Source organism: Rosa chinensis, chromosome 7, assembly GCF_002994745.2.
Source record: "Rosa chinensis cultivar Old Blush chromosome 7, RchiOBHm-V2, whole genome shotgun sequence".
NCBI lineage: Eukaryota > Viridiplantae > Streptophyta > Magnoliopsida > Rosales > Rosaceae > Rosa > Rosa chinensis.
Genome location: NC_037094.1, coordinates 24838378 through 24862082, shown reverse-complemented (window position 1 = coordinate 24862082; position 23705 = coordinate 24838378). Strand labels below are relative to the sequence as shown.

The window sequence follows — 23705 nt, the reverse complement described above, 5'->3', positions numbered from 1 at the left end:
CAAAGTTGACTTTTTATACTTACGGAATTTGGGAAAATTTCCTTGATGAAAGTTGTAGAGCTCGTCGATACGATCTCGTACATATATGGAGCGCAAAAATCGGAGTTCGTATGAATTTATTATGAATTTTGGAAGAAATTTCCAGTTTAGTATAAGTTTCCATTTTTGGAAATTTCCAAAAATTATTTCCAGCCTTCCATTTCTGGAAAACCGAATTCTCTCTCTCTTGCGTGCTCCGGCCGAGTTCTCCACCCTCCGGCCACCAATCAACGCCAAAACACCTCCCTTGCCTTCGCCTCGACGCCGCCTACCTGCTAGACTTGACCGTTTCCACCGGAACGGCCTCAAATCCGGCAGATCGGAGCTGCAAACTTTGAACCAAAAACGGTCAACCCCGGTTTTCTCCTAACTCCGGCCACCAAAACTTCTGATCCTTGGCTCTATGAACTCGCCTCAACCTACTGATCATCATACCAGAAGGATCGCACCTGGAGTGACCGGATTCACGTTCGTCGGAGCTCGACCCGTTTTCGATCGAAAACCAAAACCTTCCGATCGTGATATCTCGAGCTGTAGTGCATCGTTTTAATTGATTCTTGAACCAGTGAGTTCGCCTTGATTTTCTTAACAACTCTCTAGAAGGAATCGAGGCCTGAAATTGAAGTTTTTACGTCGAAATCATAGCTCGCCGGTTTCTGCATTTCTTCGCCGGTTTCTGGAAAATTTCCGGCCAAATTCAACTGTTCTAGGTAATTTTCGACCACTTTCGTTCATTTTCAGACTTCATGCTAGTTAGAAAAATGGTTGGGCTTGATGAGACGAAGAGGAGCAGCCTGGCCCCGACACCATTGGCGGTGGTCGGCGGCGGCTCTGCCCTAACTCCGGCGTCCCTTTTCCGGCCACCTCCGGGGGCCAAAAATGTGTTTTCTTTACATTTTTAGATTCTACGTTTCAATACGATCGTTTGCATATATAATTCATAATTTTTGGATGTCGTATGATTTAGTTATGAATTTTACGGTTTTGATCAATTTCGATTGTTCGATTTATGATCTGTGAAGATCGGACCGTCCGATGGACTTGTAGTTTTGTAATGTTGATCGTATGACTGTCCCAGTGACCTTGTGTGGTCATGGGCGAAGATCCGACCGTTGGATCTTAGTATAATTGTGAAATAGTGATTCGGAGTGCGATTCGTGAGAATCCGACCGTCGGATTTTCATATAAATTTGTGGAGATGTTAGTAAAGGCGATTCAGGAAGATCCGACCGTTGGATCTTCGTGATAATTTAGTAGGATGATCCTAAGGGCGATCTGTGAGGATCCGACCGTTGGATCATCTTTCAATTTCGATCCGACCGTTGGATCATCATTAAATTGAAATCCGACCGTTGGATCATCATTTAATTTCGATCCGACCGTTGGATCATCATTAAATTGAAATCCGACCGTTGGATCATCATTTAATTTCGATCCGACCGTTGGATCTTCGTTTAAGTATGTTTATGAGTTGTTGGCTAAGTTAAAATCATATTGGATTAGGTGATCGACGGATTGATTTGGCGAACGATTCGTGAAACCGTTGTTTGAGCTGTTAAGAAGACGCAGCTGGATTAGAGGTGAGTAAATCGCACTTTACGAACTGAAATTCAATGATTTATATTCAATTGTGAATTTGAGGAAATTGTTTTTAAGAAAATAAATATTTGTTTTAAATTATATGGACTTGTTCAACTACGGTCCATAGGTAAGTAAAATTTATTTAAACTATTAAATGAATTTCTTGTTTTTTTGTTGTTGCTGAGAACTATAGTTGGTATTAGTGGTCATTCCTGTGTGGGTGACTACGTATATATATATAGAGTCAAGTACTCTTATCACATTGGTGATGTGGCAGTATCGTAAGATTGAACCTTGGCCCAGGTGACAGGTTACGATTCAGTTAGAGCTCTAGTCTGTCTGCCGTTGTATGTCTTGGGGGATAACTACTAGTTATTGCGCCCTTGGGTGCAACGTACTGTTTGGGGGATGACTTTGTGTTATTGCGCCCTTGAGTACAATATACCTCTTGGGGGAATACATAGTATTATTGCACCCATGGTATATTTTTAGTATAAAAGAAAGTGCAGGGTTGTTCTTTCTTAATCGTTCAGTGGAACTTGAATTGATAAGAAAAGTTTTGGTGTGTTTTTAGTGATCATTGTGAGATGTGAGTTGATTGATGCTTGAAGTGACGTTGTACACTTCAATTATTATGCAAAAAAAAAAGAAAATGCTTGAGTTGATTTGATTTCTTTAAATCGTGCAATCCTTTCTTTTACTCATACGAGCTTTGCAAAAAGCTTACCGGGTTTTGTTTGTTGCAATTCCCGGTACACTATTCAAACGGTGTAGCGGGTAATCCTACAGGACAGGAGAATCAGGAAGGTGATTGAGCTGTGTAGAGTAGCTGCTTGTGATACTCTGAATTCTTATTGTGAGGTTGTTATGCTCATTTGAGCTTACATTTAAATTTGGAGAGAGTGTGCTGTAATAATAAACTGTTGAGGATTTGGTTTATTGTATAAATGAGAGGTGTGAAGTGTGGTTGTTGTGAGAAAAAAATTCAGAACGTTTATTTGATTAAGTTGTTTAATTCATGTTTCGAATTTGAATTTATTGTTCAAAATTCGGGGCGTGACAGTCCATATATATATCTCTTCCAACAATCTTGAAGGTCCCATCCCAGATGTCTTCACAAGTATGCTTTCTCTAGTAACACTAGATCTCTCTTCCAATCAACTTGAAGGTGGGATATCAAAAGGCTTTCAAAACTTATGCAGCTTAGAGTCGTTGACCTTACTATCAAACCAATTGGCTGAAAACATTGAGGACTCTGTTGAAACCTTTTCTTGTGCTGAGAACACACTTGACACCTTGGACTTCAGTGATAATCTGTTTTGGGGGTCTGTTTGGACCCAAAATGAACATTTTGGCTTGACAAAGCACGTCTTGGAGAAATTGAGCCAATATCAGTGGCTCAAGATATATATTTTCGACAAGCTCGAAATATATATTTAGAGGCTAAATAAAGCCTACTATGGAAGCATGGAAGCGTGGAAGCATGGAAGCGTGAAAAGTCAACTTTAGCACATTTTCCTACTTCGGCTAGGAGAAACCGAGCTAAACAAGGAAGGAGGCGCGGAAGACTAACCAAATGAAATCGAAATGAGCTGAAACTTTCCAAATTAATACTAGACATCCCAAGGATCATTTCTTATGAAGAGTTCCAGAGTTAGTTTTAAGTGGAAAGCCTTCAAACAATCAGCCCAATTTTCTACAGAAGCAAAACTGGAAAACTGGACCTGTAAGAGGTCCAGCAGCATTTCCGGCCCAACCACATGGAAATAAATTCTGAAATTTTACCACAGTAATCTACACTAATGGTGGATAATTTCATATGAAGAAGTCGAAGGCTTATACTGAAGTCTTGTTGGAGAAATAATTGAAGGAATAAAAGGGCAGAAACTGACCTAAAACCAGCTCAATATTCACATGTTCATGTTTCCTACCCACATGAAGAAAGCTAGATGCTTTTCTCTTTTTCCTTGGATATATTTTTCTTCTACAATATCTTTAATAGATCATCATCACTTCCATGTTTCTGCACCTTCATGCTTTGCTTTCATTTCATCATTTCTCTATCTTTTCCATATTTTACAAATCACTTTCATACTCCACTTTCATTATTTTTCTTCCACTCATCATTTCACTCTTCTTTTTCTTCCTTATATAAACACCTTCTCCTCTCATTCTAAAACACACATTCACTCAACATCAAAACATCTCTAAGATGATCTAAGTTCTCTCTAGAGCAAACCTCTCTAAGAGCAACTCCTCTCCTTTTCTTTCTCTTAGCGGTGATCACACTCCTAGTCCTAGTCTTCTCAGAAGCCGACTTTCAGTGCCACCAAACCCTATGTCAAAGTGCTTCGGTCCTAGTCTCCTCGGGAGCCGACGGTAGTGCCGCGACCATAATGGTTACAGAACCAACCAAGCAAGGGTAACGCCCTAGCAACCCAGCCAAGCTAAAGTCACGCTTTAGCAAGTTCTCCTCATTTCCCAGTGGTTCTCGCTCTGCTCGATCTACAACATCGAGCATCGATTTGGTGATTTTCAAGAAGCTCAGCAAAAGTCCTCGCCACGAGGCACAAAGAATCCCACGACGAGGTTGGTGCTCTCCTCGTCCACAATCGCTTGATAGAAGTCAGGTCAAGGGACATCCCCGACGACCGCACCCGAACGGTGCTGGCACGCCCGCGCAAGAAAAGAGACTGTTGACCAGCTGCAACAAAACTGGAGCCAAACATTTTGGCACGCCCAGTGGGACTACACTAGAGTCTTTTTGCATTTGTTCGCCATCATTGAGATGCCAGGGGAAAATCTTTACCAAAAGAAATTCCTAAAGTGAATGATGGTCAATGTTGCCACCACTGGCGATACTGCCATTAATGATGAGTTTATGCCTATTCCCATCCCAGAGGGGGCAAGCATTGAGGAACAGCTCGCGATCATCATGGCCAACATCGAGAGGCATAAAGAAAAACGAGCCAGGGACATGGCCAGTTTGATCGCAAAAACAAAGCAGAGGTTTCGCGATTGGGACCAACAAATTGAGCAGAACGCCACTCAACATATCGCGAACATCACATATGAGTTCACAACCTTACGCGAGGAAGGTTCCAGCTTGGCTAATTCGCAGCAAGGCGAATTCGAACGTCAAAAACCTGCTCGCGAAGAGGTCGTTTCTGAGACTAACTTGCCTATAGGTGGCAATCAAACTAAGGGTCTCATTGGTGAGTCACAGCCTTACACAGAGGCTGTGCATGGAAAAGGTCATCAACAAGATTGTCTCTGAACAAATATCTGATTTCTCTACTGATCAAGCCAAATATGTGGCTACTGATCAGATTCATGGGGGGCAAGATATGACTCATGATCATCCCTTTGATCAAGAGAAGTTGGCGACTGTTGGCGACAAAGCCGATCTTGGGACACCGTCATCTCCCAAATTACAATTGAAGATCATGCTTCGTCAACCAACAAAGATACTTGGGGGGCAAGATTACCCCTCTCACGAGCCAAATTCCTCCAAATTCTTCAACGAGAAGTATCTTTGTTCTTTTCCTACAAGCTCTCACAGGAGGGATTTTTACCCTACAAATTTTGATACATCGGAGCTTGGAATGAAGCATAGATGGCCTCCCCCGTGGTCTTCTAGAGGTTAGCCAAACATGGTGTTGCTAGCTTCTTTCTTTCTTTGCTTTTAATTTTCTGTTATTTTTTCGTTTCTAGTTTTCTTTTCATTTTTAAAAATGAAAAGATAAAATAAAAAAAAAATAAAAAATAAAAAGAGTTGAATTTGGTAAGGGGTTGTGAATCATAATGGAATAGGTGAAGTCTCTTTTGTTAATATTGGTCTAAACTCCTTATTGGTGCCTAGTTCGATCAGGTCCCTTAAGGTCAAGGGCGGCTTTTATTAACACTTGTTGAACTGTCTTCACACTTATGACCTTTCTCATCTTAGTAAGTATAGCCTATGTGAAATGGTGTCTAGAAAGGGGACAACGTTCATGACAGGTTCTTGAATCCAGAAGTGCGTGCAAATGGGCCTAAACCACTATATGTGGGAGTAGCTCATGCCAAAATGGATTCTGCCTCTCTTGTTCGCCCTCCCCCACCTGGCCATTTCAGTAAGGTTGCCCAAAGGATTTGAAAAAAAATTGTGTCTAGGCTACTATACTTGGGCCGCATGTCTAAACCTTGATTCACATTGTCTTATTGAATTTAGCTACTTATTAAAAAAAAAAAAAAAGTCATAAATACAACTCTTCGAGGGCAATTCTAAGTGTCCCTACACTCGCAAAGCTACTAAGCCGAGTCAGCGGCTCCAGAAACTTTTTCCAGCTTTGCCCTCGCAGGAAAGGCTGAGCTCAAGGGAAATGTAAAAGCCACCACCGTGACCACCACCTCCGTCGGAAGTAGTCTTCATGTTGCCAAAGATGTCCTCACTGTGCATGGGAAACAGTGGAAGGGTTTTAACCTCCTGGTGATCTTCTCCTCGTTGTTCCATGATGGATCCACCAACATCAGCAGAACTAGTTGACCCAAAATTGAGATTAATGGATCCACCAACAAGCCCTGATCTTTGCTTGGGCACTTGAACATCCAAAGTGAGATTCTTCTTTTTCAGCTTCTCCCGAGCCCTTTGATTCTGGAACCAATAAAAGACGTTCTTGTTCTCGATCTGTCCGTACCATTTTAGCTGGAGAGTGATCCTCTGAACCTGCTCTACAGTGGGGGACTTAACTCCCTTGTCATCGTAAAGCTCCTTGAGGATTCTTATCTGATCTGTAGTAGGAAGCCACCTGGTGTTACTCTGCTTGCAATGCATGTTAGGACTACTCTCGGCGGCTTTGTTGCTTCCTCCATCCTCGGTTGGATGACAGTTTTGTGGTTCCATTGATGATGGATTAAAGAGAATGTGAGAATGGAAGAGTGATGATGATAAGTAATTAAGAAAGATTGATGTTGATGAAACGATTTTGGGATTGGAAATTTGGGTTTACAATATGGAGGAAGATATAGGCATCCAAATGTCCGCTCTTGGATGGACGGTCAAAGAGAAGAGTCAAGTGTCAGCAAAGCGTGATTAAAGTTGCCGTAAATTTCGGAAAAGAAGGAATTATTGGCGCATGAGGGAACCGAGCGGTTTTCGAGGATGTAACTATTCCATTTTCAATATTAACTTCTCACGGTGGAGTTTTCAACAGCTAATGCGAATTGAGTTGGGGCCAGTAAGTGGATCCAAAAGAAAATATTTTCTCAAAACCCTCGTCGCGAGGCTCTTTTTGACGTGGAACATATTTTAAAAAGTTCATATTATTTTTAATATGCAACTAGGGGGGCCTATATTTGGGGACTTGCGAGACACAATTATTGGTTTCTCACGGATATTGGAATATCAGGATAAGAAAATATTATTGTATTCATAAAGTGGCTGTGTGGCCAAAAGCAGTACATTCATTACAAAGCCAAAAGTGGCTAGAATACAAAACAGGAATCTTCAGATATCTTCTGAATCTTTCTCAAGTGGAAGCAGCTATGGAATCCAACGTCGGGTTGAGCCGCGCCATTATCTCAAGGAGGGCAGACTTCAGGGAAGGAAAAAGAGGAATACCGGAGCCCCCGCACCCCCTTTACATGGAAACGGCAGAGGAATACAACATTGGTTTGCCCAACGCCAGTATCCATGAGAAGGGGAGACACCTGTAAAAGAAAATGGAGCCTCCAAGCCCCCTCAATTGGAAGCAGCTATGGAATCCAACGTCGGGTTGAGCCGCGCCATTATCTCAAGGAGGGGCAGAGAGTGAAGGAACCGAATATCAGCTTGAGTCTCTGCACCCCCTTTAGCCTTGGTAACCACCATTAGCTGGACGTGAAGTACAGGAACAACCATTTTGTAGCTTGAACCCATTCCTTCAAAGAGTCCATCCCTTCTCATCCCTCCAAGATTCTATCAAGAAGAGAAAGGGGGAGAAGGAGGTGAGAACCAAAGCCCCTTCCATCTGGAGGGCACAACACGGGCTGGGTCCAGAAGGAAGGAAACAGAGGAGGAAAGACGAACCTCAATTTGGCTTCCCTCCCTTCCCCGATTTTCTCCGCGTGTAAGGATTATGATGAAGATGACTCGCATGATCGTGGATCCCACACTCGGAGCCCCCTCGCGTTTCTAAACCAATCTTAAGCCTGGCATTGTTGTTGCAGAATTTCAGAAGGCCGAAACAAGGGGTTGCCTAAGATTATGCCATAAGGCCTAATCTAGGCTTAAGATTATGCCATAAAGCCTAAAAATTTAGAGGCTAAAGGTCATTTCATGAGGGGAAGATTTGTGAAGAAGGAGAAAGAGAAGCAAGCACTGAAAGGCCATTTCTTGAATGTTTCAGAAGATTTGTTGTGAGTATTCCCTGCCCAAAATACAACTATTTATAGGGACTTCAGGCAAATCTCCACCCTTGGACGGATGGTTAAAGAGTTAAACCGATGTCAGTAAATTGAGATTAGTGATTCCAAATCTCGGGAAAAAAAGGGACTAGTAGCATGTGAGGAGCGGTTTTTGAGGAGTTAGCTATTAAAAGAAGGGATTATTGGCATTTGAGGAGACCGACCGGTTTATGAGGGGGCCTACAAAGATTGGCCCGCAAAGCTCAATTTCAAACAAAGTTCCTCCACGTGGCGTTTGAGAGTTCGTCATGTGGAAAGTCCCAACAGTTCACTGACACTTCTTTCCACCAATCAGCATAGTCATCATCGACATCGTTGAGGGGGTATAGCGCTCTGACCCAAGGGGGAATCACTATCAAAGTAAACTGACTCTGAAAGGGGGCAGACCCAGGTGGGGCTAATCTCCGCCAAGAAGTGTAGTAATTGGCAGAATCAACCAGAGGCCAGGGTACCAACTGGGCCAACCCAAATTGGCGAGCGAAGTGGTTAGGGGCATAGAGCTCATAACTTACGCAGTCGGTGGCAAGACGAATATCCAAGCAGGAGATGGCGCGACGAAAGGCCAGGAGGGCTCTTTCGCTATGATCCCGTCCATTGGGTAGAAAGCCATTGTCAAGGGGAGGAGGGAAACGCCTAGAAAGGACTATTTTTGGGTCCGGCATCTCTCCCAGCAAGTACAAGTAAATAAAACACTCGGAGTAGGGAGGAGCTTGATACCTTACATTGCGGCAAAGCCAGTTCCCCAAAAGGGAATCGACTGGAGGTTCCTTTGGAATATCATCGCGACGGAAGCGAGGGAAATAAATCTGCAGCCAAAAGGCAAGAATCCAGAAAGGGCCACTAATGTCGGTATCGAAGGGGCGCATTACGGCCCTATAAAGGGAACGATAAAACGCACCCAATACAGGTTGCCCAAGGCCAACGCAAATACCATTGTAGAGAGCAGTGGCCAGAGAATTCTAGGGCCCAGTAGGTTTGTTGGAAGAAGTGCAAAAGATAAATTTGCAAAGCCAGAATTCCAGGAATGCGATACCTCCTGTATGGTCTCGCTGGGTGCAGTAATAGTCGCACCAGAATGGGTAGGATTTGCTGTGATGCCCTCGACCAGCCATATCCATTCTCAAAGAAAATTGAATGCCATCAAATTGACCATGCACATAGGGGTCAAAGTCAATGGGCAACCCCGTGATGGTAAGAACATCCAGTAGAGTTATGCTCATCTGCCCAAACTGGAAATCGAATGTATTGCTGGAGGTGTTCCAGAAGCAAAGAGCGGTGGCTAGCGGTGCAGGGCTAGTATTATGGGGAAGACAGAAGCATAGATCGATGGTTTGGGTGATGTCCACCGCGTCCCATCGGTCCAAATCTCTCGCTCGGACCTCCTGATACCAAACTTTTTCCTCCGGAGTGACAGTAGGCCAGAAGCCCACTTTCCTCCTTGGTCCCCAACTGCTAAAATCACCAGGCACTTGCCGAAGAGCCGCTATGGGACGGTGGATGGGAAGCCCATAATAGGCCATAACATCATCTGGCAAACGATCGCGAGGTGTGGGACCCAGACTCGCTTGACTATCACCGCCACCAAAGCCCATCAGTCGGCTTCTCTCCTCTCCGGTCTGACGTCTACATCGAATACTCATGTTAGTCCGCCAGTTGAATGCGGCTTTCTCAGTGATTTCATCTGCCTGATCGATAACGAATAGAGGTGGCAAATGGGCCACAAAGCACGAGCACGGCACGGGCCCGGCACGGGCCAAGCCCGTTAGTGGCCCGGCACGACCCGAGCACGTTAGAATAACGGGTCGGGCTGGGCCTAAGAATATTGGCCCATTGGCCCGGCCCGGCCCGGCCCGAGCCCGTAATGGGCCCGGCACGGCCCGAGCACGACATATTGTGGGCCGGCCCGTTACAAACACAAAATTTCATTTAAAAAAAAATATTAAAAACCTATAATGATGAGATTTGAATATGAGACCTTTTTATTTAAAATCTCTTGACAATTCCACCAATACTTTCTTTTAAATTGTCAAAATAATGAAACAAAACATTATATCCTTGTTTTGACATAAGTATTTTTTCTAAATATTAAATATATGTTTATTAATAAAGACTAATCTCATAATAATACAACTATAGAATGAAGGAAAGAATAATAGATACTAAATCTTCATTATATTAATAAAGATTAATCTCACAATAATATACTAAAAACAATATATTTTGAGTTTTTTTTTTCTTTCTTTCTTATAGTGAAATATAAAAAATTATTAGAAATCTAATCTTAAAAAGCTAAGATTAGGAAAAACGTTGTAGAACTTAATTTATTTTAATTTTCTAAATAGTTAAATAAAATTAATTTTTATTTGTTCAAATTAAGATTTTAAAATCGTGTTTTATAGTGGGTAGGCACGAGCACGGCCCGTTATTGACCCGGCACGAGCACGGCCCGGTACGATATGGGCTCGGGCCATGGGTCGGGCCGGGCTTAATGTTTAAGTAAATGGGCCGGCACGAGCCCGGCACGATAATAAATGGGCCGGCCCAAGCACGGCACGAAGCACGACTAGGCCCGCTTAAAATGGGCCGGGCCGGGCCGGGCCGGCCCGTTTGCCACCTCTAATAACGAATGGTTTCTTGGATGCCATTTCTAGGTCGCAAGGATTACTTCTCCATTACACCTCGATTTATAGCTCAGATATTTTGGAGATTAATTATTAGTTGGGCCAGTGAGTAGCCCTGGTTGATAATTAATGAATCATTATTCCATCTTGAGAATCGCATCTAAGGCGACAGTGAAGATACTTCTCCATTACACCTCGATTTATAGCTCAGATATTTTGGAGATTAATTTATTAGTTGGGCCAGTGAGTGGCCCTGGTTGATAATTAATGAGTCATTATTTCATCTTGAGAATCGCATCTAAGGCAACAGTGAAGATATTCCACCTTTTCTTACCACGGCAGGGCCAGCATAGCGGCCTGATGTTTTTTAATTAAAACATGATTAAAACCGATGCGGTTTTAGATGCTAAAGTTGCAGCAAGTATGGTGGTTTCACTTGGTCACACGTCATGATGTCGATAGCCATGATCCAATCATCCTCTTCGGCATAAGACTCGCGAAGGATTAAATGACAGCAAACAGTTTGCTATTTTGCATCTTATGTCGCCAAGTACTATAGGCCTTGATCAAGTCAGGAAAGCGGCTCCAACCCCTACATTTGAGAAAATCAACAGAGAGCCAGCAAACAAGGCAGAAACTTGTTGCTATACACATGGCGAAGCAACCACCAAGGAAGAGAAGGATCCTCATTCGCGATCAAAAGCAGTCTCCTTCGCATGGGGGGCACGCTATAGTTCTGATCCTCATTCATGGCAAAGGCAATTCAGATTGTGGCTTTATGGCCTATTTAGAGGCCTATATGGAATCAGTCAAGCCAAAACAAGTGGCTTTTGAGAAACAATATTATAAGAGCAGTGCTGATTCAAGACCTCTTCAGTCAAGACGAAGACCTTTGACTTCGAGGTCTGGGGGGCAATGTTTGGACCCAAAATGAACATTTTGGCTTGACAAGGCACGTCTTGGAGAAATTGAGCCAATATCAGTGGCTCAAGATATATATTTTCGACAAGCTCGAAATATATATTTAGAGGCTAAATAAAGCCTACTATGGAAGCATGGAAGCATGAAAAGTCAACTTTAGCACATTTTCCTACTTCGGCTAGGAGAAACCGAGCTAAACAAGGAAGGAGGGGCGGCAGACTAACCAAATGAAATCTAAATGAGCTGAAACTTTCCAGATTAATACTAGACATCCCAAGGATCATTTCTTATGAAGAGTTCCAGAGTTAGTTTTAAGTGGAAAGCTTTCAAACAATCAGCCCAATTTTCTACAGAAGCAAAACTGGAAAACTGGACCTGTAAGAGGTCCAGCAGCATTTCCGGCCCAACCACATGGAAATAAATTCTGAAATTTTACCACAGTAATCTACACTCATGGTGGATAATTTCATATGAAGAATTCGAAGGCTTATACTGAAGTCTTGTTGGAGAAATAATTGAAGGAATAAAGGGGCAGAAACTGACCTAAAACCAGCTCAATATTCACATGTTCATGTTTCCTACCCACATGAAGAAAGCTAGATGCTTTTCTCTTTTTCCTTGGATATATTTTTCTTCTACAATCTCTTTAATAGATCATCATCACTTCCATGTTTCTGCACCTTCATGCTTTGCTTTCATTTCATCATTTCTCTATCTTTTCCATATTTTACAAATCACTTTCATACTCCACTTTCATTATTTTTCTTCCACTCATCATTTCACTCTTCTTTTTCTTCCCTATATAAACACCTTCTCCTCTCATTCTAAAACACACATTCACTCAACATCAAAACATCTCTAAGATGATCTAAGTTCTCTCTAGAGCAAACCTCTCTAAGAGCAACTCCTCTCTTTTTCTTTCTCTTAGCGGTGATCACACTCCTAGTCCTAGTCTTCTCAGAAGCCGACTTTCAGTGCCACCAAACCCTCTGTCAAAGTGCTTCGGTCCTAGTCTCCTCGGGAGCCGACGGTAGTGCCGCGACCACAACGGTTACAGAACCAGCCAAGCAAGGGTAACGCCCTAGCAACCCAGCCAAGCTAAAGTCACTCTTTAGCAAGTTCTCCTCATTTCCCAGTGGTTCTCGCTCTGCTCAATCTACAACATCGAGTATCGATTTGGTGATTTTCAAGAAGCTCAGCAAAAGTCCTCGCCATGAGGCACAAAGAATCCCACGACGAGGTTGGTGCTCTCCTCGTCCACAATCGCTTGATAGAAGTCAGGTCAAGGGACATCCCCGACGACCGCACCCGAACGGTGCTGGCATGCCCGCGCAGAAAAGAGACTGTTGACCAGCTGCAACAAAACTGGAGCCAAACAGGGTCGTTGCCAGATTTGGCACGTTTTTCAAAATTAAGAGTGTTAGAGCTTAGCTCGAATCAATTAAATGGGTCTGTATCCGAGAGTGTAGGGCAACTCTCTAGCCTTGAATTTTTATCTCTCTCCGGGAATTCTTTGACCGGTGTCATAACAGAATCCCACTTTCTGAACCTCTCTCGTGTACAGGATTTGCGTCTTTTTGGTAATCGTTTCTTTATCAACCTAAGCTCTGATTGGAATCCACCTTTTCAACTTGATTGGTTAGACATGTCCTCTTGTAAGGTGGGCCCAACTTTTCCGGAGTGGATTCTAACGCAAACAAGTCTTACCGGTCTTTATCTCTCTAATGCTGGACTATCAGGATCATTACCTATCAAAGTTTGGGATCTATTTTCTAGCATATCTACGTTAGATCTCTCCATGAACCAAATCCATGGGAAACTGCCAAATCTGTCAAGAACTAGCTTGATTTCTGTTGACTTGTCTTCCAATATATTTTCTGGTGCATTGCCATCAATATCTCCGATGCTCCAGGAGTTGGATCTCTGGAACAACATGTTTTCTGGGCCTTTGTCTTCCTTCTGTGCAATACTGCACTCTCCAAGGATGTCTTATCTCGACTTTTCTGAGAACCTACTGTCAGGGGAGCTTCCTAATTGTTTCATGCAATTTCGAGACTTGGAAATGTTGAATCTAGGAAAGAATAAATTATTTGGGACAATACCAAGCTGGTTAGGCAATCTAAACAGAATTCGGCTGTTGCGTTTACATGGAAACAACTTTTCAGGAGAAGTGCCTTCTTTAGAAAACTGTACAGATTTAGCAGTTGTTGACCTTGGGGATAATAACCTCTCTGGTCAAATACCAACATGGATGGGGCAAAGCCTAACAAATTTGGCGATTTTACGCTTACGGTCCAATGAGTTTAATGGAATCATACCCTTCTCCCTGTGCCGTCTAGCTACCATTCATGTCTTGGACCTCTCTCACAACAATATTTCCGGAGGCTTGCCACATTGCTTTAATAACATAACCGCTTTGGCTGATGATTATATTAGTGAATCTATCATTTTAGAACTCGTGTGGAAGGGAATAGAAATCGAGTTTGGGGAAAATCTTGCTGGTATGAGAAGCATTGACATGTCAAGAAACTATTTGGTGGGGGAAATTCCGCAGAGTATAGCAAGTATGACAGAGTTGATTTCACTGAATCTGTCAAGAAACTATTTGACAGGAAACCTTCCCGAAAACTTTGGTAACATGAAGATGTTGGAATCTCTTGATTTGTCAAGAAACCAGATATCTGGGAAAATTCCAGCAAGTTTTTTGAGACTAAACTTTCTCGGAGTCTTAGACGTATCACACAACCACTTGTCAGGAAGAATTCCGCTAGGCACCCAACTTCAGAGTTTTAATGATTCTGCATATATTGGAAATCTTGGACTTTGTGGACCACCACTGACACAAATTTGCCCAGGAGATGGAATAACTCAAGATGATGGAATCATGAGAGGCAGTGAAACTGATAACAAGGAACATGATAATGATGGTCTCATAAACCTGGGATTCTTTATCAGTAGATTCAGTACAGTATTGGGATTTGTCAGTGGATTCTGGATAGTCTGTGGCAGTTTACTACTGAAGAGCTCTTGGAGATACGCCTATTTCAAATTCTTGGATGATTCAAAAGATTTGATTTATGTCAAAATGGCTGTGGCTAAGGGAAAATTGCAGAGGAGCCTTCAAAGATAAATGGTAATAATGCAAGATTATACTTATGTGTTTCTCGTGTTTATGTTGTCTGGTTAAATTTACATGTTGAAACTCTTTCCAATTTATAGTATAACAACTTTTTGGAAACAGAAAATATTTGTACGTCTTTTGGAGATACTGTTTTTTTTACTGTCATTTGTTTTGACATGATGTCAGGAGATTCTGGAAATATTGAGGAAAATGAGCCTAATTATCCAGGAAGTGGAAGAATTCAAGGCTTAATGTGGAAGGTTTTCAGATGTCTTTGCTTTCTATTTCAGCAAGAAATGAATATTATGCTTGTTGCTCTTGAGAAACGTGTATGGATTGTATGTAATATGGGCTGGTATATATAAGCCCCTTCGATTCCATGAAACAAAACTCTGTTTAGCTTCCTCGTCTTTTTTTGGCTGTGATTTAAACCTAGCTTTCTCAATTAACTCAAAAATAACTAGCTGCTATTACTGTTTCATTCCACAACATGTGAATTAATCTGTTCCAATCTAACTCGATCATGTTTCTGTTATTCAACTTGTTTTCTGGAAGTTTCATGAAAGTTTTATTGAGCAGATCACTATGATAATCACCCCTATCTCTTCCTTTCAAGTTCAGTCCAGATAAGAATCCAACATTTCAACACTAGGCATGCCCTTCTTTCTCAATGGATGTGGATGCAGAGAGAACTTCATTATCTTCATATCTGCAATAATGGAATATCTGATTCAGTGCCTAACAAGTATTGGAAAGTTTCGTCTAGCTATCTCTGAATCAGATCCTCGGGAAATTTTAAATCTACAATAAAAAAAACTGCACCATGCTTACAATAGCAATAACCACTTATTACAACCATTTCCTCCAAACATCAGGAATGTGCTTCTCTAAACCTCTCACGTAAATTACCGACAGGTAAGGGTGCAAACACTTTGGTCACTTGAAAATGATGGCGTCTCTTGATCCTTCAAAAAACAGTTATCTGGTAGAATTCCAACAAGGATTGATGCTTCTGAAACTTTCTGAAATAATGTAAAACCACAACTAGGATTGATGTAGTAAAATCATGACAATCAAATTTATTTTGTCCACAAATGTAAAAGTTGTCTGCACATTTCAGCGGATGCATGACAGAAAAATGAGAACCAGATGCGTACCAATAATCAGAAAACATCGGCCTGATAAAGGCCTAGTAATGTCCACCATGCACCCTGCTGATGTGTACCAATACACTGCAAACAACCACCAAATGCCCAAGTACAATATGATCCTTTCTATTCCAGAATGGTAATAAGATTACAGAATCACAAAGAAGCAATCTCAACAAGTTTGTGAATCAAATCAATTATAAAAATTTCTTCCCCAGGCTTTAGTTATCAGTAAAACTCATAGTTGTCATATCATCCCATCTATTTCAGAATGGTAAGAAGATCAGCACATATATCTATGTGAACATAAATTGACGTGATTGTTCCTTAACTACAAAATACTGCTTTTTTTGGAGAAAGAAAAGGGTAATGTATGCACAGGCACTTACTAACTGGAAATCAGCTGGTTTTCATTTTTGGGTGAACAACCAAGGAATTTCCAAACAGCAAAATCCAGTCATTGTAACATAAGTCAAGATATTTATCCATCATTCATCTCAGATCAACTTTGACACTCAAAAACAGATTAAGCATGCAAATAAAGCTCCATCTATTCAAAGAAGTAGAATGCATGAGATATTTGCCAAAAGAATTTCTCGGAGCATTTTATGCAAACAGCTAATGTTTGATTCCTAAAAGATAATGAATCAAATTTTCCTACCTATAGCTTGTTCATAGTCCCACAAATCCAGTAATCGAGCACCTCTCTGATTGTGATTTTGTGTCAAAAGAGGAAAGAAGCATACCTTTGATTTTGACTGCAGCTCGGAGCAAAACCCAAGAACTTGCCAATTGAGAGAATCTCAAACCCTTATTTGGGTCTGAGAATCTAAGTTCAATTAAATCTTCTCAGACCCAAAATGAGTTTTACTCAACCTCACTTTTTTGGGGTCATTGTGAAGGACGCCCACAAGGCGTTTGATGAAATGTCGAAGAGAGTTTTTGGTGTCATGCTTTTAGGGCTGGGCAAATAGACCGGAAAACCGAAACCCGACCCGGAAAGGTTCGGGCTTTTTAAAAAAAAAATTTGAAAGTTATTGAAAGCCCGGCCTGATTCCATCTTTCTAATTAATACTCGATCTTGATCTTGAAGGCAGCTGTGTTCCTTTCTACAAGTTTGGCTTTGCAATATCTATATATGTTTGCTTTTAACTTGTACAAAATTTCCACAAACGTCCAACTCATTTTGGTTATAGTCAAGGTCAACCAAGTGGAATTGATGTGCATCAAAGCCATCAAGCTTTTGGTGTATTTTCTTTCAGCTTTGACGTTCATGGAAAAGACTGAATTCATCTAATTAGTTAGAACCAAATTAAAATCATTGGAAAACAATAAGCTTTTCGTGGATTTGGCTTCTATTCCGGTTTCTTTTTGGCGTTCTTTGAACTTGGTTCTAATCTGTCAAATGGCAGAGGGGTGCCAAGGCCTGATATCCTTCCACTTAAATTCTTTCAATCACAGATCAACTGGTTTCATTTCAAACTGTTTTCGATTCGGTTGGTAGTGTTGTTACTGCTGTTTATGCCAAGTCTTCGATGGTGGAGCATCGTGGATTGGCAGGTGGACAGAACAGTTTTAACAATTTGTTCATAAAATAGGAGAAACATACAAGAGTCAGAGCGGCCTTACTAAAACCGGATAGGGGTAAAACTCAAAGCCAGGCAAAACACCAAATCAAAGAAAAACAAGAGTGAAATCTACACCCCATTTTATAATCGGTACTGATAGGAGCAAAAAGTGTGACGATATTATTGAATATGTGCCACATTTTAGCCTTGTTTCTCCCTTAGTTTAGTGTTTTGAGTCATTAAGTCATTTTGAGAGTCTTGTTGAAATAGGCGGAAAAAGTAAAATTCATGAAAAATCCTAGCTGGATCAGGATTCCTCACTGTCGACTGTTTCTGCGGTCTTTACATTTTAATTCCCTTTATTTTCTCTAGAAAATTCTGATATTCTCCTGCTTGTTGTAGGAAACCTTGCCTGGTGGAACTCTTGGAAACAGCAATGATGGAGTCATAAAATAAAGCATTTAAGATATTTGACCAAGCAATGAAGAAGGGAAATAAAGGAGAAAGACGTTTTCAGTTGAGGAATAAAAGAGAAAGATGTTTCAACTGGAAAATAAATAAGAGAAAGACGTTTCAGCTTGGAAATTAAAGGAATTGCCCCATTATGAGAGGAGTTAAGGCCATAAAGGAGATGTTTCAGTTGGGAAATTAAAGGAATTATGATGCAATCTCATCCGTCCAATGATGAAGGGTATGATCGACAAAAGCCAACTAATGCTCCCCTATAAATAGGCAACGTCCAGAACAGAATTTGCATCACTTCCCAGCCAAGATCACTTCCTGGCCGATCACTTCTTGGCCTATCACTTCCTGGCCAAAAACCATTCCAAGACTGCCCAATTCACTCCTTAAACTTCCATCACCTACAAGACCGTGACCACCATCCATCCATCAATCTACGAAGCTCTTAGGCGGTGAGTCAAGGATGCTCCACCACCATAGCAGAGACAAGTTCATCACCGTGTTGCTAAGCCGCTGAGGAAAGCTTCAAAGTGTAACTATGACTCTATTTACAATTTTTATTTCGGTTTTGTGTTTTTGGATTTGCGAGTTGTGTAATTGGAGACATGAAATTTTCAGAATATTTTTATTAATATTTTTGAGATTTTCAGTTTATTATTGAGTTAATTTCGAGAATTCTTTTATAATGCATGTTACAATCTTGTGCCCTTCTACGTGTTTAGGTAATTTTCAGAGTTAGATTAATAAGTTTGCATGCTAGAATAACGGTGAGAGTTCTTGTGTGTTTGCTTAATTTGCCAAGAGTAATTGTTATTTGTTAAGACGCTGAGTTAAACAAGTCGTAATTAGTTCTAACGAGTGGTAAAAATCATGCTTTAATGATTAAACAATTCTGGAAATTACGTGTTAAATTCTATGTGTAATGGTTAATTTGCACGTGTGAGTTGATTCGAGGGTTAGATAAAACTACTAGTTAAGAGAATTACGCTGAGTGTTTTCGAAAATTAGTAGTATTAGGCTTGGTAAGGACTTTTCCGATCCAAGCCTACATTAGAACGAATCAGATAAATGGATTGATCCGCTGAGGCTTTTCATTTGGGCTCTTATCTAGGCATTTAAGATGGGCACATTTTTGTAGCATGTTGAAATGAATTTTCTGTTTTTACACTTAGTAATTTTCGAGTGGTATTGGTCTAGGTTAGGGAAGTCGATCATTGTATATTGTTTTATTTGTTTTGTTTTTATTTTAAGTAGATTAGGAACCAAATTTGAAAACCCCCATTTTATTCTTTTATTTGTTAATTGACCTTTTTGTGTAGGTGTACCCTACAATCCACGGACTGAGCGATCCCTGCTTATCCTATACTGACAACTACATTTTGCAGGGTTAAATTGTGAGGCTATTTCAGCCGCATCAAATAGTCCATGTTTTCTTTTCTGGTAACTTAAATTTTGTCTAAAGAAGGAAAAAGAGAGTGAAGAACAAATTAGGGAGTGTGGAATTCACTCCTCAAGAAAAAGTATCACACACTGTCAAAAAACGCACAAAACAATAGCAACCTATCAAACTACTTGATAAGTATCCCAACAATATAGCCCACAAATCCATTCGGGTCATCTTGTAACACTGACTACCTTCATCATTAGATATCCGAACGAGATCAGCCATGACTACCTTTACAAAATCAGTCAAGTCAGCCAATTTCTAAAGACTTGACTTGGAACTAAAAGCAAGTCAATTGTGATTTTCACATTTATACCTCTAGTCTCCAAAATCTTTTTGCTTCAACTATATGGTGTGGATTACCTTCAAAACTATTTATTTGTGGCAGAAAACGAGCTAAAATAACTTCTTCAAATAATTAACGTACACCCATTTTGGACAGAATACTAGTCTCTTGAATACTGGTCTCAAGTACTGTCTAATCCAATAAAGAAGATTCTGCTCCGCAGTTGGTCGGTGTCTTTCTATGACACGTCTCCCAGTGAGGATCTCATAAGTCACTATGGATTAAAAGATGGTGTGTTTCAACATACTTTGGGGAAGCATATCCATGAGTCCCTACTCTCTACCACCTGATAACAAAAGCAAATACAACATGAACCATTATTCCAGGGAATTAGTAAAATAGAAGGAAAGAACCAAAAAGGCTAATAAATAACTAATCCAATTTGTCCTCTCAATATTACATTTCAAAAAAGATTATGCCAACCTCCAAATGAAGTTGACACGGAGTCCTTAAAGAACTTATGCCTACCCCTTTGGCCCTTCTCTAGCAAGCCCAAAGTCTGAGAGCTTCGGCTTAAAGTTCTCATTCAAGAGCACGTTGGAGGATTTCAAATCTCAATATATCACATATTCAAACAATGCAAGAAAAAAGGTTCAACAAAGTATATAACAAATTATTGTCTTCAAAGAAATAAAGAGTTACCATGTGAGGTAATAAGCCAGTCTCTACCATCCTTAAATACACTCTTCAGCATATGGATATCAATGGCCAGAACCAAAAATAGAAGATGGCTTTTGTTTCAAGCTCACAAGCATATCATTGACTATGAAAATGGGTGCAGGCAGATGGAGTTTGGAGATGTATAAATATCTTGCAGCTCATAGAAACACACAAAAACTCACTAAAGATCTATATCAAACTGGTTTCTTTGACTTCACTCATCTCTTTCTTGAATTGAGTTTTAACAGCCACCAGTTCATCCCGTTCTTTACGCTAAGCTCAAACCTCCCTAATTTCTAGACATTAGAATACTTCTAGATTTTGCTGATGAACAAGAAACTAACTTGTAGTAATGTTCAATATACCTCCATTATTTCTATTTTTACCATGAAGAAAAAGGGCTTCATGCATATACATATGTAGCTTAATTAAACTAACTTATACCTTTCTCAGTGTTTTAACATATTAGTTCCCGACTACTGATAAAACAACCAAAGTAAATGACAACCGGCCATAGGCAGATACAAATCATCATGCACTTAGCCACTAGGTTTACACATTTCTATACAAGAGAGTTGGTTAGAGGCCAGAGCAGAAACATAACACTAGCCTTTCAGAAAAATAAAGAGAACATTGCATGGAAAATCTGAGATATACTTTTTATTTCATCATCATGACAGGCAGGGCAAAGCCTCTATGATCCATAACAAGTAATATTGACACATTAATTCACAGAATGCTCTCCGTTAATTTGAAACACCAAAGAGTATGATCAACACCAAATACAGTATCTAATTCATTCATCTTGAATAACAACTACGTCACAACAGAAAGCTGTATCTCCAATGCAAGTCAGCATATAAAGGTTTTAAAGTTAATATCTAAACTCCTCAGGAACACATATTCTACTGTCAAGGATAGGTAAGATGACCTGAAAACAGCCAAAGATGGCCAAAGGAGTTTTCCAGGAAGGCCTTAAGACAATGTTTTCTCAAGCTTTAACAAATGAAGGGACTTCCACACTGCCCACCTGATGCCATCAACCTGCACCCAAACACCTGAATAAGTCACAATCTAGAAAGGGAACCCTACTTAATACATGAATCAAAATTCAAACTTGAACAAGAATTCACATTCTGAATTGACATTTCATGCAGCTATTTCAATTGCACAAACATGGAGAACAGGCTTTAGAGCCAGCTGTTGTCATTTGAATGGCTAGTGAATGGCAGGTGGAATGGGAGAAGAAGGGGGGAGCAAGGCAGGTTCATGGCACTTCTTCGATACAAAGGTAAGTTAATTGGAGGCCTCCTTCTGTGGGTTGTTTAAAAATGAATTTTGATGGGGCTTGCGATGCTAAAAATAATGTCTGTGGCCTGGGTGTGGTCTTTAGAGATAACGTGGGTTTGCTAAAAGGGGCTATGGCAGTGCCACAGGTTGGAAACCTCCCCCCAAGATCGGTGGAAGCTCTAGCTCTTCTACATGGTTTACGCTTCGCCTTGCATGTGGGATTTACGAGTCTAGAAGTTGACGGTGATGCCCTTTCCGTGGTTAATGCGCTGGAGGATAGTTCTAATGATTTGAGTGTTGAGGGTAATATTATTGAGGAAGTTAAGTCTTTAGTTCAATTATTTCATGTTCGTAGTGGTCACTTTGTAAAGAGGGAAGGCAACAATTTTGCTCACCAGTTAGCAAAGGAGGCTTCGAAAGTTAGTCAACCTTTTCTTTGTTTAGAGTCGGGGCCTCATTGGCTCCATCAGTGTGTCAGCATGGACTTTTAGTGTGAAGTCTAGTGTGGGATACTCATGGTCCCATAACCCATTGTAATCGTTTCATTATTTAATGAAGTTCTTCTTTTGATAAAAATAAAATAAAAATTTAAAGTACGTGGAGAAGAGTGCCAAATACATAAAAGCAGTAAAAGACTAATTAACACACCCCCAAATGGAGGGACAGTAGAGCATCTACTGTCCAAGTTCAAACACCACATCATTCCACCAAAGAATGATTCAGAGAATAAAAGTTAAAAGAAAAAATAATTAAAAAAAAGAGTTAAAACTAATCATTATCAGCTGTAAGAATACTATGATTTCAATTTCATGTTGAGCCTGTAATGTGAGCTCAAAACTTCAATAATGAGGGAAAAAGAAGAAGCATGTCCTTACGTTTACAGCAGAACACCATCTTGATGAGTAAAATTCAACTGAATTAGAATTACATCTTAGAGTTACAACATTGGGATTTTACTCAAGTCTTGTAATTTTACCCAAGTCCTCTGCTTTTGGCATTAACAGTGAAACCGTGTTAGTTTTGGATTAATTTTACATTCACTCGTAAACAATAGTATAGTGGCGGAGCCAGTTAAGGACGAGTGGAGGCCATTGCCCCCATTGAGATCATGACATTTGTCAATTGGAGGGAGATTTTGAATATATGCCCCCACTAGAAAAATATGTTTACAATATATTTATGTGTTCCCACATCCCACATCCCACATCCCACAAACCGTAAACATATTATATGTGTTCCCACATTCCACAACCCACAAACCTTTTAAGTGGTGGCTGGATTAAACATATCAGCACTACAGCACGCGCATAATTCCACAAATCACAGTCAAACACAAACACAAGTACCCAACCGATAGTGTGATGAGCTCGATCTTCAGGAGTTCAAGTGATCTATTGTCCTCTTATAGTCTTATTGTGAATTTGTGATTCAGGTTGATTAATTTGTTTTTTTTTTTTTTTACTGTTTTTCTTCTCCTCTGTTCTCGTATATATCCAATTGAGAAAGTTGTGTATTGATTATTGAATTCATTATTTGGGCAGCATATTGTCTCTATTTTGTTGGGAAATATTGATTGCGTTATGTGCTAGGAAATAGCTAGTCTTTTTTTGTATAATGGGAATCAATTTTATGTAGTATATGCATTGATTGCAAATGCAGGGGATGAAATGAATTGAAAATATCGTTAATATTTAGAAACCGTAATGTTGTGATCATGTGGTGTTTGGTTATTTTTTTGGCCCCCATACATTTTCATTTCTCCCTCCGCCACTAAACAATACTAAACCCAACCGACCAAACCCAATTAGAATTCTTTAGTAAACAAATAACTATGTGGGTAGCGAGTGAGTGAGGGAGAGAATGGAAGTACCCAATGAAGTCAGGAATGAGGATCGGAATCGATTAAGCTTCCGAGGTCTCTGCGAGCAGATTCTCTTCCAAACATGAAGCCGTACCTGATTCACAAAATTATTTGTTAAAACTTGAAAGGAATGGAATTCCGGGAAGTGAGAGAGAGAAAGTAAGTACCAGCGGGAAACGGCAGAGAAGACTGTTGCCACTGCAACTGTCTGAACCAGACT

The 23705-nt window shown here is 40.5% G+C and overlaps 1 protein-coding gene and 2 long non-coding RNA genes across 3 annotated transcripts; 2 read left to right on the top strand and 1 right to left on the bottom strand.

Annotated features, from left to right (window-relative positions):
• Window positions 1–175: 175 nt before the first annotated feature.
• Window positions 176–3022, top strand: LOC112178628. Its single transcript, XR_002927486.2, has 3 exons — window positions 176–749; window positions 1543–1619; window positions 2395–3022. It is a non-coding gene; the product is annotated as an uncharacterized LOC112178628 (long non-coding RNA).
• A 9841-nt stretch (window positions 3023–12863) lies between these two features.
• Window positions 12864–15246, top strand: LOC112178616 (receptor-like protein EIX2). Its single transcript, XM_024316787.2, has 2 exons — window positions 12864–14718; window positions 14893–15246. Exon 1 carries the CDS (start codon window positions 13231–13233, stop codon window positions 14713–14715), a length of 1485 nt encoding a protein of 494 aa, XP_024172555.2. The 5' UTR covers window positions 12864–13230; the 3' UTR covers window positions 14716–14718; window positions 14893–15246.
• Window positions 15247–15421: 175 nt separating this feature from the next.
• LOC121050828 lies at window positions 15422–16841 on the bottom strand. Its single transcript, XR_005804116.1, has 3 exons — window positions 16601–16841; window positions 15864–15938; window positions 15422–15728 (listed from the first exon to the last, which is right to left on the bottom strand). It is a non-coding gene; the product is annotated as an uncharacterized LOC121050828 (long non-coding RNA).
• Between the last annotated feature and the right edge of the window lie 6864 nt (window positions 16842–23705).

Coding starts and splice junctions, on each gene's coding strand:
- LOC112178616 (XM_024316787.2), top strand. CDS start 13,231: ATGTCCTCTTGTAAGGTGGGCCCAACTTTTCCGGAGTGGATTCTAACG.